We start from the raw sequence: 16,039 nt of genomic DNA, 5'->3' as shown, positions 1-16,039 counted from the left end.
ACTGTTATTTATTTATTCTATATTTATCATGTATTGCATTGTACTGATGCTAAGTTAACAAATTTCATGACATATGCCAGTGATATTAAACTTGATTACGATCCTGATATCCTGCATTTTTGCCATTGATCCCACACTATCAAATTCTATCTGTTTCAAACTATCTAGGCTCTAAGAATGCATGTATACATGGAGAAAATTAGGCAATATGTGGGTTGAGATGAGATAGGAGATATGTACACAATATACGCACATTGGCCACTTTATTAGGCACAACTGCTCGTTGATGCAAATATCTAGCCAGATAATCATGAGGCAGCAACTCAATGCATAAAAGAATGCAGATATAGTCAAGAGGTTCAGGTATTGGTCAGAACAAACATCAGAATGGGGAAGAAATGTGACTTTGACCACTGGTACCAGATGGGGTCATTTTAGTATCTCAGAAACTGCTGATCTCCTGGTTTTTTCAACACTAACCTTTGCAAAGAATGGTATGAAAAAAAATCTACTAAGTGCAATTTTGTGAGCGAAAATGCCTTGGTGATGAGATTGATGAGAGAGGTCAGTGGAGAATGGCCAGACTAGTTCAAGCTGAGGGGAAGGCAATGGTAATTCAAATAACCACATGTTAAAAAGAGCATGTCTGAACGTGCAACACACTGAACCTTGAAGTGGATGGGCTACAACAGCAGAAAACAACACTGGGTTCCACTCTTGTACCTAATAAAGTGGCCACAGTAAATACCAGCAAAAGCACAACTGAAAAGTAACAGTAAATTGAGTAAAATATTCTCATGAACTGAGTATTAGTCCATGTTATATATTTCAAACTCAACAAGGCAGAAACTCTTGCACAGTAGGTTACTGGAGCTACTCAAACATAAATTCTTGTCCAAGTTTTAGGTCACTGTGAAATATTCCTTTAGATTTTTAACCTGATCTTGAATAGTAGAAGTTGTGGTTACTTAAATTAGAATTGCAACTGATTTATTTTAGTAAAATTGTTGGCTGTACTTGCTTTCCAAAATAAAACATAATTGACAATTTTGGGTTATAATGTAGGAATTGTCATATCAACTAATTAATTTGTACTTTGGCAGACATGAAAAGAGACAGCACAGAATTTGAGTTATTTATGGGAAAGATAAAAATAAAGGCAAAGATTCTAATAGTCTAGCAGCATTAGATTAGAGGCAACAATTCATCTTATTTTGGAGGACAAGAGTATCAACGATCTGAGGACGGCTGAGATGGGGAAGGTATTTCTAACCACACCAATAAGATTAGATACTTTACAGTATGACACAGCAAAAGCTAAAGAGTGAATAGTTGAGGGGAAAAAATACAGATGTGACATGGAAATAATCGAACACTAAAATGAGAACTATTGGACTAGTAATTGAAAAGAATATAAGGCTATCTACATTGTTTCTATTTACATGCTTTATAATTCATCTACACAATTGGAACAAATCCTTCTTCCTGTCAAAGTTAAGCAGAATTTGTCTCCCCCTACCGTAACACATTTTAATAACATTGACCAAGAACTTATCAGCATAGATTTTGTTTTTAGGAGGGAATGGAAATGCTTCAACATGTATTGTGACAGTAGACCTTTGATTTGGCTCCAGACTGAGAAACTGATACACCACAGCATACATGTAAGATATAATTTACAAAGATACTACACTGGATCATGTAAAATGGATTTTATCTACAATGTCCTTGTCATGGCAGAGCATGGAGCGGGAAGAGGAGGAAAAGAGATTGGATGAACGGTGAAATATAGCAAGATGATAAGAACACATGAGAACACAGTGCCTTGTAAAAGTATTCAGTCCCCATACCTTTGTTCAAATAAACGAGTATTACAACAATTTAACTGAGGATTAACATTAATCAATTTAACTGAGGATTTTTATTATGAATTGCATGCTCCTTTTTTACAATACAACTCAGAAATACAGGGAAAAGCATGAAAAACTAAAAATGAAAAAAAACTGAAATGTCAATAATTGCGAAGTATTCATCCCCCTTTGCTCAGTACTCAGTTAAGCCTCCTCATGCATCTATTATCTTTTTGGTTAAGTCCCTATTAGCTTTGCACAATGTGATGGAGCAAGATTTGCTCATTCCTCCTTACAAAATTGCTCAAGCTGTGCCAGGTTAATCGGGGAATGGCGGTGGACAGCAATCTTGAGGTCTTACCAGAGATGTTTGATTGAGTTAAGGTCAGGACTCTAGGCCACTCAAGGACATCAATTTCCTTCATTTGAATCTATTTCATGGTTGTTCTGGCAGTGTGCTTTGAGTAGTTGTCCTGCTGAATGATTAACTTCCTTCCCAGTTTAAGCTTTCTGGCAGAGACTAGCACATTTCTATCCAGGATCTCTCTGTATTTAGCAGCATTCATCTTCCCATCAATCTTGACTAGATTTCCAGTCCTTGCTGCTGAAAAGCATCCTACCTCCACCATATTTTATAGTAGGGATGGTATTAGCTGGCTGATGCGCAGTATTAGATTTACGCCACACATACTGCTTAGTTTTGAGGCCAAAAAGTTCTACTTTAGTCTCATCCAACTGCAAGACTTTCTTCCACATCTTTACAGTATCTTCTAAGTGACACTTTGCAAGTTCTTTATGGGCAAGGATATGTTATTTTATTAGCCAGGGCTTCTTCCTTGCCACTCTTCCATGAATATCCTTTTTATGCAAGGCCTTAAAGGACTGAAGCCGTGATCTTCATCTCCAGTTGCAGTCACTGACTTCTGCAGCTCACTCAGAGTGACTAGGTGTCACAATATACTTTCTTACTAGTCCATTCTTCTCTGGTGACCAAGTTTAGAGGGTTGGCCTGACCTAGGCGGTATGGCTGTGGTTTCATACTTTGTCCAGTTTTTCACAATGGAATCCACTGTGAGTTCTAAGGTATATTCATTACTTTTGATATAGTCTTGTACCCTTCCCTAGATTTAAGCTTCTCTATTATCATTTCGCTGACTTTACTTGAATGCTCTTTTGTCTTCATTTTGGTTTGGTCTGTTGAAAATCTACTAGACTGTTGGACCTTACAGAGAGAGGGATTATTTATTCTTATCATTTCATTGAAAATAGGTGATCCTCCCAATTCTCTACATCAACAAATTAGGTGACTTGGTCAAGTAATATAAAGTATTTCACCTGAGGAAAGTTAGTGTTGTGATTACAAAGACAATGTATACTTCTTCAGCCTCAGAATTTTGCTACAACGTTTCGTAGGTTAACCAAAAAAAATCCTACTTTAATACATTTTAAATTTAGAAAATTGAGACAGTAAAATGTGAAAATAGTTGTGGGGGCTGAATATTTTTTCAAGGCACTGTATGTACAAAGGAACACTAAGATCAACACTCCAAACTTCCTGCCAACAGCCCAAGCAGAAATACACCTAGTAACTAATGCTGGAACAGATCTCACTCCCTTATGGACCATGCACTTACATGGCTTCAAGTGAAAAAGGCCACTCAAAGTTTTATAAACTGCATTCTGTTACGAATGAGGAGCAAATCTGATGGACAGAAGGGTCCAGAATCGCCAATGCCTGCCCCCCCCCCCTTTGAGAATCGCAAGATCGCTATTATTTCGGGTCTGAGACCCAGGAAATGAGAGAGATACACAGCATGTCAGTAATGAGAGAGACACAGGAACAGCAAAGGCAGTTGTTATAGACACCGCAGAATACACAAGGTTTGGAATGTCTCCTGACACAAGCAGAATGGAACCACTGATTACTGCTATTGTCTCTTGGAGAAGGAATTGTGTATTGAGTACTGTACTATTCATTGAAACCCCTCAGGGGACAACCAGAGTAGTCTGGTTGAGGGATTGCATCATCCCAACCTGATCGACATCTGAGACCCCGTGAGTGAGGATAAAAGACGGGTCTGGGGAACACCCCTTAGACGCACCAGGAGAAACGCTAGAAATCCAGTGACAGCGTTTTATAGCGAAAGCCAGTGGGAGCTCGTGTGCGTCCTTCCTTGCCTGGGTGGTGGGCTCATCACGGAAGAACGGTTTAGCTAAAGGAGAGGTCATACTTGAATGGCCACAACAACGAGACACCGATGGATTGAAATCATAAAGGAAGGTTGGCAAAAGCAATAGCGGTAACTGTTCCCATTCCTCTATCTCTCTCTCTCTCTTCAACAATTGCAACACAGCGACAAACAAATGACGGCAGCCTGTATGAACTGAAATGAACTTTAGATTTACATCGGACAATTCATTATCCCCTAGACAACGATAGAGCTTGTTTCTTATTGATTATTATTATACCCGCACTTTTAGGTTTAGTATTGATGACGTATATTATCTGTATATTTGCATTGATATTATTTTTGTGTATTTTTACTAATAAATACTGTTAAAAGTAGTATCACCAGACTCCAACGGACGTCTCTATCTTTGCTGGTAAGTAACCCAGTTACGGGGTTCGTACCAATACTGACTAGGTGCTCATTAGCAACTGTTAGTTCAATTTGAAGCACATTGAATTAAAGACCAAATATTGAATCGGATGGGTGTTTAAGGAGTTAAAGCATGAAGAAACTTGCAGCTTGTGTTCAGAATTATCCCGACAAGATTTATTTTGGGGAACAAGATTTCACATTAGCTTCAAGACACAAACCTCAAGGAATATGCATCTATCTATCACCACCTACACTTGTAGGTGGTGATAAATGTTGGTACCTCACCTCTCATCCCAGCCAGAAGCCCTAGCTAGACACAAAAGTGTGCTCCCTTCTAAAAGCCCAGGATATTGCCTTCAAGTCTGGAGATGGAACAACTCTCAGTGCAGCAAAAAGAAACCTCATCTTAGGCATCAAGAGAGCAAAGACTGCCTGTGCACAAAAATTCAGGAACACCTGTCCAATAACGATCCACTGTGATTGTGACTGGGCATCAAAGGCATTATTAAGTACACAAGGAAAAACAGTGTTGACTGTAGCAGTGACGTTTCACGGACACCCTAAAACAACTTTTATGCACACTTTGAGGCATGCAACATGACATCATCCACAAAATCTATCCTCCTTCCAGGTGAGCAGCCACTGTCTGAAACAGAAGCAGGTATAAGAGGGACTCTGCTGAGAGTCAACTCCCTTAAGGCAACAGGGCCAGACAACATCCCAGGTCAAGTAGTCCGGGAGTATGCATACCAGCTCACTGACCTCTTCACAGATATCTTTAATACTTCACTCATCCAGGTTGCTGTCCCTACAATCAGCCACTATTATCCCTGTATCAAAGTCTACACCTTCAGAACTAAATGACTACCATTCAGTGGAACTGAGGCCAATCATTAAGTGCTTTGAACAGCTGGTAATGGCACATAATCAAAAACTCCATTCCTGCCACACTGCTCACTCATTAATATGCTTACTGAGATGCTACAGCATCTGTCATGCATGTGGTCTTGACACACCTATAACAAGGACAGATGTCAGAATGCTGAGGCTTTATAAGGCACTAGTAGGGCCACACTTAAGAGTATTGTGAGCAGTTTTGTGCTCCTTATTTAAGAAAGGATGTGCTGAAATTGGAAAAGGTTCAGAAGGAGATTCATGGGAATGATTCCAGGAATGAAAGGATTATCATATGAGGAACAACTGATGGCTCTGGGCTTGTACTCGCTGGGATTTAGAAGAAAGAAGGGATATCTTATTGCAGTGGTCACCAACCTTTTTAAGCCCAAAATCCACTACCTCGGCCTTAGTGAAAGGCGAGATCGACCCCAAATCGATTAGTTACATGCATGCGCATGTAAAGACCCGAAGTAGAAATAATATATAAACGGGTACCCACCCCTTTTTTTGCATCGCGGACCGGTTTAATATTGACAATATTCTTGCGGACTGGCTGACGGGGAGGGGGCGTTAAACATGACAGGAATACAGTGATACTCGAAGGGGGTTCCTTATGTCCAGTCTATTCTGCAATTTAGCTTTCACGGCTCTCGGCACTTAGCTGCTGTCCCACGCAGCTCATGTTTTTTCTGCTGAAAAAACTCAGTAGGTTTGTCTTTAAGTGCGGGGTGCTTGGACCCAGGGTACCGAAGCAGTTTTGAGGGCTTCATTGCCTCATTAGACAGCCTCCGGGTCCGCACTCCAGACTCCCACCCGCCCGCTGCCAGATGCCTTGGCCAGGTGTGGCTGGTCGTGGGTGGGGTGAGAGGACAAGGTCAGGGCTGGAGGTCCCTGTGCCAGGGCCACGGTGGTCGCAGTCCAGAGAGAACGACTGAGCGAGCGAGGAGAGCGACAGGCCCTTGCCGCCCCCTTGTAGGATCTATCGGCCGACAGAAGTTTGTTTCAGTAGATCGCAGCGCGGTAGCTGCTCTGCTACTTACGAAACCCTGAGCCCGAATTAGGTCGTCTGCGAATATTTTAGCACCGGGTTCCCCACGAATATTCGGTGTACGAAACAAGTTTAGAGGCGGCGCCCATCTGTCTGTGCTCCAGGCCGGTAGCAATGGCACTTCCCGCCGGCCGCGTGAGGGTATCACTGCGTTTAGGCAACTGATGACCTCGTGTGGCTCAAGTTCAACAGTGGGCTGACAGGGAATGAGGAAAGGTGCAGCTGACTCATATTGTTTCCTCATGGGCCAGTGGTTGGGGACCAATGAAGTACACCGTGTAGTGTGTGGGGGGGGGGGGGGAGCTACACGCATGGGCACTGGGCAGAAAGAACGGAACCGAAACCCCGCAACCCAGAAACAATCTTTCAACAGTATTTGTGTATTTATTTTTCTTTTTTCAGGATCTACTGGGAAAGTCTCAAAGATCGACCAGTTGATCGTTATCGACGGGTTGACGACCACTATCTTATTGAAACCTATTGAATATTGAAAGGCCTAAATAGAGTGAATGTAGAGAGGATGTTTCCTATAGTGAGGAAGTCTAGGACCAGAAGGCACAGTCTCAGTATTGAGGGATGTCCACTTAGAATTTAAGGCGGAGGTTGATAGGGCTTGAAAGGTTATGGGAAGAAGGCAGGAGAACGGGGTTGAGGGGGAAGTGGATCAGCCATGATGAAATCCTGCAGCAGATACAATGGGCCGAATGGCCTAATTCTGCACCTACATCTTATGGTCAGAATGCCGTTTCTGGCCTTCAGTTCAGCATTCACGATTACTGTCCCACAAACCTTGGTGAATGAACTCCTACTCCTCAGTCTAAATACACCACATGCAACTAGGTGTTGAGACTTCCTCATCAACGGACCTCGGACAGTCAGGATGCACAACCACACCTCTCTCCCCATCATTCTCAACATGGGTTCCCCCCACCCCCAGGGCTGTACGCTCAGCCAACTGCTGTATACTCTGCTTACACATGACTGATGGCCAAACACTCGAGTAATCGCATTGTCAAATGCACTGATGATACAACAATGATGGAGCTCATCACCAACAATGATGATATGGCCTACATGGAGGATGTAGAAAAGTTCGAAGCCTGGTGCTATGCAAATAACCTCTTCCTTAATGTCATCAATACAAACAGGATGGTTATCAACTTCAGAAGAACTCACATTACTTACACACTTGGCAGCACAGCAGCAGTTTCAAGCTCCTCAGAGTACACATCTCACACAAACTCTCATGGTCTCAGAACACATGCTACACAATCAAGAAAGCTAACTAATGCCTAAGGGACCTGAACTATGCACATCCATACATCCTTCTACAGATGCACAGCTGAGAACATCCTAACATGCTGCATCACTTCATGGTATGGAAAATGCACTGTGGCAGACATAGATAAATTTATTTATATTTATTGTGTTCTTTATCGTGATCTTTTCATGATGCATCAGATCCAGAGTAACAATTATTTTGTTGTCCTTTACCCTTGTGTACTGGAAACAACAAACAAATTTGAGTTTTGAAATTATCTTTATGATGGGATATACATAAAGCAAAAGCTGTGAAAATGTAGACATGTCAGGCAACATTTCAGAGTTCAAAGTAAACGTTATCATCAAAGTTTCTATACAGCTGCAAGAAAAAGTTTGTGAACCCTCTGCAACTGTTTTCTCGCATTAATTACTCATAAAATGTGGTCTGCTCTTCATCTAGGTCACAATAATAAGACTATCTGTCCAAATTAAGAACACAAACAATTGTACTTTTGATGTCTTTATTGAACATACTGTTTACTTGTTCACAATCCAGGTTAGAAATACTATGTGAACCCTTGAATTTAATAACTGGGTAGAACCTCCTTTAACAGCAATAAAATCCAACAAACATTTTCAGTAGCTGCTGATCAGACTTGCACAACAGCAAGGAGGAATTTTAGACCATTTCTCCAGACAAAACTTTCTCCAGTATATCAATATTTCTGGGATATTTTGCATGAACGGCCCTCTTCAGGTCATGCCACAGCATCTCAATTGGGTTTAGGTCTGGACTCTGACTTTGCAATTCCAAAACATGAATTTTCTTCTTTTTAAACTATTCTGTTGCTGATTTACTCATGTTTCAGATCATTATGTTTTGCATCATCCAACTTCTATTAAGCTTCAGTTGACAGGCCACTACACTGGCTTTCACTTGTAAAATGTCTTGATACAATTTTGAATTCATTGTTCCCTCAACAATTGCAAGCTATCCAGGCCCTGAGGCAGCAAAGCAGCCGCAAACCAAGCTTCACAGTTGGGATGAGGTTTTGGTGTTGATGTCCAAACATAGCAGTGTGCATTTCTGCCAAAAAGTTCAACTTTTGTCTCATCTGTGTTGTAGAACATCCAGGTGGTCTTTCATAAACTTGAGACGCACAGCAATTTTTTTTTGGAGAGCAGTGGTTTCCTTTGTGGTGTCCTTCCAAGACCATTCTTGTACAGTGTTTTTCTAATAGTGGACACATGAACAGAGACTTTAGCACGTCCTAGAGATTTCTGCAGGCCTTTTGCTGTTATCCTTAGGTTTTCATCTCCTTCAGCATTGCATGTTGTGCTCTTGGTGTGATCTTTGTAGTACCAAGGAGAGTAGCAACAGTACTGGATTTCTTCCATTTGTAGATAATTTCTCTTACTGTGGACTAATGAACATAGGTTTATAGAAATGCTTTTGTAGCCTTTTCAGCTTCGTGCATCTCTACAATTCTTTTTCTTAGGTCCTCTGAAAGTTGATTTGATTGAGGCATGTTGCACATCAAGCTTATTATTAACCTCATTACTTCAACATAGCACTTAATCGTAGTCAAACAAGTAAACCCATGCTGATTTCATTTAGCCAGTTGATGATTTTCTAACTTCTAATTATAGATATGTGTTTAAATAAAAAAGCATGTTGCATAATTACCTTTTAGCAACATTATTTTAGTTTTCATTATGCATTATTGCTTGTTACCTTGGATTTGCACTTACAACCTCAGAAATTTATTTCACTTTCACCAGCATTATTTCTATTGAATCAACATGACCCAAAACAATTAGCTTATTTTTAGCCACAAATAATAAGCAAGCTAATATATTTTAGGAAAATGTATATAATTTATCAAGAAGTTAAGCAAAATGATTTAAAAACACAAGCCTTCCCCTTATTGAAATCTGCTGTTTTATTTGATGTACAAGTCACTCATCCATTGAGGATTATACACCAACCAGAACAGTGCATTTGTACTTCTCCATTACTAGATTAGAAAAATCTTTACAAAACTGCGACTTACATACTTACTAACCAGAATTATGCTTTATTATTCACATTATTCACATGAGACCATCCATAATATATCTTGAGATATTTATTTCACTACATTACTGAGTATAACACAGCAATTTGTCAAAAAACTGGCTGTCCTCTAGCACCAATTCAAGCTGGATGTTTTTCTATTTTACTCAAGTGGTATCCCTCACATTTTGCATAATAAAAAAAAATGCATTCCTTACCTCACCATTGCAAGCCCCAGAGATTATTGTGGATAAACTCTTAAAGTGCTTAGCCATACAGTGCACGCCATCTCTGTGCCCATCAAGTGATGCTATAAATGGCTTTGCAAAGACTCGTTCCAGTTTGGTTGCATTCAGGGCTCTGGTGTATTCCCGAGGTACCTCAAACGGATGCAATGTAGGATCATAATTCCTAGGAACTGAAAACAGAAATTATGCCAACGCCAGTTATTCTGCAATTAATTTCTCAATTAAGTAAGCACAGACCAGCACAGGCCCAGACTAACATAAACAGTTTTCTTTCTCCATGATACCATCTCCTCTCTATTTCTTATTACTAAGATAATGTGACTTGAAACCAACTAATAGCTTCCATATTACTAGCCCAGTAAAACTTTGATAATCAGGTATCCAACTGCACCTTACTCAACAGCTGATGTTTCACGTGCTTCCTTTAAAAACACCAAGCCCCTCATTTCCACCCACCAAGTCCGCTGGAAAGTTTTTATTATAATACCGAGTAACATCTTAAAAAAAATATCTGAAAGTGTGTCAAGAGTATTCATGAAAACAACATTGAATAGCATGGAAGATCTGCTAGTACTAAAGACCCAATCAAGTACTTCAGATTTTTAATGTATTGTGTTTGCATTAATATCTCACACTATTTGATTCCTGTTTGTTAAAATATGTACAAAACTCTTGTCATGAGAAGGAATAAGGTAGATTGCTATCTGCAGACTTAGCTTACTGCAAAAGGTGAGCTTAATCAAGCAAGAACCAGGCTAATAACAATAAATTCAGAGAATAAATGAAGAGGAATATCAAACTGGCAATCAAAATAAAAATGTATTTCGATTTAGGTTCCCTAAAATGTTTACCAAATAGAAAGTGTTCAATGTATGCAGGGGTAACAAAGGAAATGGTATTTGTCTAGATGAAGGGGAAGATTAGAATAAGAGCATAAGTTAACCTTTAAGGAATCCTACACAAGGGACCTTCAAGTCCCTTTGTATATACTCCCCATTTAGAAAATGGTCTTTGCCATTATTCTTTCTCCCAAAGTACATGACCATACACTTCCCTACATTGTAGTCCATCTGCCATTTTTTTCATCTGTCCAAGTCTTTCTGCCAAGTCCTCTTGCTTCCTCAGCACTGCCTGCCCTTCAAACTATCTTTGAATCATCTGCAAACTCGGCCACAAAGCCACCAATTCCAACATCCAGATCACTGACATATAATGTGAAGTGACCCCAACACCAACCCGAGGAACAAAACTCATTACCGGCAGTCAACCAAAAAAGGCCTCCTTTATTCCCACTTTTCTTTCTGTCAGTCAGCCAATCTTCTAACCATGCTAATATCTTCTCATGGGCTCTTATCTTGTTTTTCAGCCTCGTGTGACACCTTGTCAAAGGCCTTCTGAAAATCCGAGTATACATCCACTGACTCTACTTTGTCTATCCTTTGTTACTTCCTCAAAAGAATTCCAACAGTCTTGTCAGATAAGATTCCCCTCAAGGAAACTATGCTTACGTTGGCCTATTTTATCATATTCGTCCAAGTACTGTAAAACCTCATCCTTAATAATAGACTCCAACACCTTACCAAAATATTATTGGAATTCATCGAGAATACTTAAGTAAACACGAGGAAATCTGCAGATGCGGGAAATTCAAGCAACACACACAAAATGCTGGTGGAACACAGCAGGCCAGGCAGCATCTATAGGGAGAAGCACTGTCGACGTTTCCGGCCGAGACCCTTCGTCAGGACTAACTGAAAGGAAAGATAGTAAGAGATTTGAAAGTAGGAGGGGGGGGGGGGGGTGAAGCTGAGAACCAGACAGGTGATTGGCAAAAGGGATACAGAGCTAGAGAAGGGAAAGGATCATGGGACGGGAGGCCTAAGGAGAAAGAAAGGGGGAGGGAAGCACCAGAGGGAGATGGAGAACAGGCAGAGTGATGGGCAGAGAGAGAAAAAAAACACTAAATATATCAGGGATGGGGTAAGAAGGGGAGGGGCATTAACGGAAGTTAGAGAATTGAACGTTCACGCCATCAGGTTGGAGGCTACCCAGCCGGTATATAACCTGATGGCATGAACAACACCTTATATACCGGCTGGGTAGCCTCCAACCTGATGGCGTGAACGTTGACTTCTCTAACTTCCGTTAATGCCCCTCCCCTTCTTACCCCATCCCTGATATATTTAGTGGGTTTTTTTTCTCTCTCTGCCCATCACTCTGCCTGTTCTCCATCTCCCTCTGGTGCTCCTCTCCCCCTTTCTTTCTCCCTAGGCCTCCCGTCCCATGATCCTTTCCCTTCTCTAGCTGTGTAACCCTTTTGCCAATCACCTGTTGGCTCTCAGCTTCACCCCACCCCCTCCGGTCTTATCCTATCATTTTGCATTTCCCTTCCCCCTCTTACTTTCAAATCTCTTACTATCTTTCCTTTCAGTTAGTCCTGACGAAGGGTGTCGGCCCAAAACATCGACAGCGCTTCTCCCTATAGAATACTTAAGTACTTTGTTTCAAAAGTTCTAAGTACATTTATTATCAAAGTGTTATCAGTCTTTGCTAAAAAGTGGTGGGAGACATCAGTAAAAGTGGAATTTGTAAAAATGATTGATGGGGTGGTAATAAACATATGGATACCGTGTGGGTAAGCAGTCTGGGTCAGGTTTCTTTGGAAATTTTGGGTGGGAGTTATGAAGATAGAGGTGCTCTGCAGAATTGCTAATTTTCTCTAATAGATGCCAGAAGATTGGAAAGTGATAAATGTGACACACTTACTCAAGAATAGGTGACTATGGACTAAACATTTTAACAATGCTGGTGGCTGAGATTCTAGAAATAATAACCAAGGAAAATGTTACCGGGTATTTGGAGTAGTTTACATTTTAGTAGAAATGTTGTTTCACTCTTTCTTCCAACAAGTGTTTTTCGGGGGACATCACGTGATGACGTAGGATCGAGACGCAGGGACCCAGCTCTCCCGTAAAAAGTTAATAAATTAATGTTTAAATGAAGAAAAGTTAGTCAATACTCTCTAAAAGTTGCTTATAAATGACTCCGGACTGTGTCAAGCTATGCCTCAAGGAAAGAAGATGAAGAAAACTAATACCGGGAAGACTACGCAAGTTGGAACAAGAGCGAGGCCCACGTCTACCGAGGAGCCGCGATCTCAGGTACATTGTATCGCCGGTGATACTGAACAGGAGATGGTGGCAACGCTTGCCACTTCCAAAGGAAAAAACCACCGTGAACTGCGTAAACGCGAAGGATGGAGCATGCGCAAACAGGAACAAAAAGAACTACAAAGCCCAGCTACCACTGCAACTGAAAGTGATAGCGAATCGGAGGGAGAATCAAATCTCTCGGAAGGATCAGCTGAAGGAGGTAAAAGTCCTTCTAGAAATATAGAAAAGACTTTGAGGCAAATAATGCGTAAATTAGACACATTAAAAGTAATTAAAAATAACCAAAAAAAACTCGAAAAAAAAATGACCAATATGGAGACTATGCTTGATAAAATGACAAAGAGACAGGAAAAAATGGAAAAAAGAATTACGGACTTGGAAACTACAACGGAAGACATGGTTGAAAGAATGGACAAAATGGAAAAGGAAAATACTGCTTGGACATCAGAAAGAAAACAATTTATGGAAAAAATTGATAAGCTTGAAAATCTCAGTAGACGAAATAATATTAAAATTGTTGGACTTAAAGAAGATATAGAAGGAGAAGATCCAATAAATTTTTTTCAAAAATGGATCCCTAAAAAATTGAAAATGGAAAGAGAAACTCCAATTGAGATTGAATGGGCGCATAGATCTTTAAGGTCAAGACCTCGAGCTGACCAAAACCCACGATCAATTTTGATAAAATGCTTACGATACCAAGACAAAGAAAAGATCCTGAAGGCCGCTGCCCAAAGTGCCAAAAATAGAAACGGGCCACTGATGATAGCAGGGAAACCAATTCTTTTTTATCCTGATATAAGTTACAACCTGTTGAAGAGAAGGAAGGAATTTAACCCAGCGAAAAAAGCCTTATGGGAAAAGGGTTATAAATTTACAATGCGTCATCCAGCAACACTGATAATTTTTTTGGAGGACGGAAAATTTTTTTTTTCCGACTATCGAAAAGCGGAGGAGTTTGTACAAGAACTTCCATCTATTCGCTAACTACACATAGAGGCTTCCAAACGTAATGGATTAAAGATGAAGATAGACCCAAGGAATAGAAGTGATGGACATTTATGGATATTACAGAAGAGAAAAGCAAAATTTTAGAAATACTAAATGAGAATAGTATTTTTTTTTCTCTTCTTATACATATACTTTTTTATGTTGCGGGGGAGCTGGGAGGCTGTGGATCGGTTACTGCGGGATTCACGTGTGTAATCATGGCGGTTGCCATGACCCGTACAGCAGAGGGGGGTAATGTTGTGTCTTTTTTCCACAACATTAGTAGGGGGGTATTTTTTTTTTCCTTTATATTTTAATTTTTTTCTATCTTTTTGCCTGGATGAATGGTGGGGACACACATAGCAACATGGAGACTTTTATAAAGATTTCCCAGGATACCACGAAAGTGGAAAGATTAGGTATTATTATAGATTGAAAAGAAAAAGAACTTTAACATATATTTAAAAAAAAATGAGAACTCCGTGGAGCATGTGGGGATCTTCCAACATCCAGGCATTTCCTTTTTTTTTCTCTTTCTTATTTTCTTAATAGGGATGTTAGGGGGGAGGGGTTAAGGGGAGGGGGCTGGGTAACACTTTTTTTTTCATGCACATTTATTCTGTAACAATTTGAAAACAATAAAAAAAGTTTATAAAAAAAAAAACAAGTGTTTTTCATTTTATATTTTCCAATTTTCTGGCACCTCCCTGCATCAAGAGAAGAGTGGACATTATGTCAAGTTCTCCATAATCACCACACCCCTCACTCTAAACTCAATAATCACCCAGGATTCAAGCTAACTGATCCAGGGAATTCATGTACTTCAGCAAAGTTTTGTTAAAGGGTAGATTACATCTAACTAATCTAATTGTCTCTTTTGATGAAATAACAGACTATTGAAAGGACCATATGCTGTCAGTATGGAGAAACGTAGAGAGCTTGGCTAACTCTTTATAAAACTCAGATCAGGCCACAATTAGAGTGCTGCACGAGCCACAAATGGTACATTTTAGTAAGAATGTCAATGTCTTGAGACAGTAAATGAAATTTACAAGTGTTGCCAAAATGTTACAAGAATTATGGATTTTTATTACAAGGTTACGTTGAAACAACTGGGGTCATTCTTGAAGAGGGTTGGGGGATAATCTGAGACATTTATAAAAATAACAATAGTCCAAGTAAGGTAGAAAAAGAAAACTACCGTAGATTCCGGATTATAAGCCGCTACTTTTTCCCCACATTTTGAACAGCTTTGAACTCTGCGGCCTTTAATCCAGAGCGGCTAATACATGGTTTTTTTTCATGCCGCCTCGTAAACATTTTGCCTCGTAACAGTAGACCAATAAAATTGATGAGTAGTTCACAGAGGTCCAATGAAATTGTACGATAAATCAAGCGCACTTTCACAATTAAATTATTGTAAATCAGTCATTTGTACTCACCCTCATCAACATGTTAAACACTCGAAGAACAGCATTGTGCTGCCTTTATGGCAGTTACTTAGTTTATATTATTTTCGCTTAGTAATTCATTTGTTAGTTAAAGTTAGAAGTGTTTTAACTATATTTGTTTTCTGTACTACATCCCGGGATGCTATGACATCACACCCGGTTTCGCCGCGTCTTGTGGGATACCGGTTTGCGATAAACGGGAAGGTGGGGGCATTACGCGAGCTCATCAGACCCGAGCACATCAGACCCGAGCACATTAGACCCGATTAGACCCGATCGCGTTACGCGAGCTCATCAGACCCGATTAGACCCGATCGCGTTACGCGAGCTCATCAGACCCGAGCACATCAGACCCGATCGCGTTACGCGAGCTCATTAGACCCGATTAGACCCGATCGCGTTACGCGAGCTCATCAGACCCGAGCACATTAGACCCAATTAGACCCGATCGCGTTACGCG

The 16,039-nt window shown here is 40.3% G+C and overlaps 1 protein-coding gene across 1 annotated transcript in view; it reads right to left on the bottom strand.

Moving 5' to 3' along the window:
* The window catches only part of dcaf13 (ddb1 and cul4 associated factor 13), a 63,509-nt gene that overhangs the window by 38,518 nt on the left and 8,952 nt on the right, over positions 1-16,039 (bottom strand). The window contains exon 2 of the mRNA XM_073051947.1: positions 9,936-10,135. Coding sequence (XP_072908048.1) covers positions 9,936-10,135 — 200 coding nt within the window. The remainder of the gene's footprint in view (positions 1-9,935; positions 10,136-16,039) is intronic.

This window comes from Hemitrygon akajei, chromosome 1 (assembly GCF_048418815.1).
Source record: "Hemitrygon akajei chromosome 1, sHemAka1.3, whole genome shotgun sequence".
Lineage (NCBI taxonomy): Eukaryota > Metazoa > Chordata > Chondrichthyes > Myliobatiformes > Dasyatidae > Hemitrygon > Hemitrygon akajei.
This window is presented reverse-complemented; position numbering and strand designations above follow the sequence as displayed.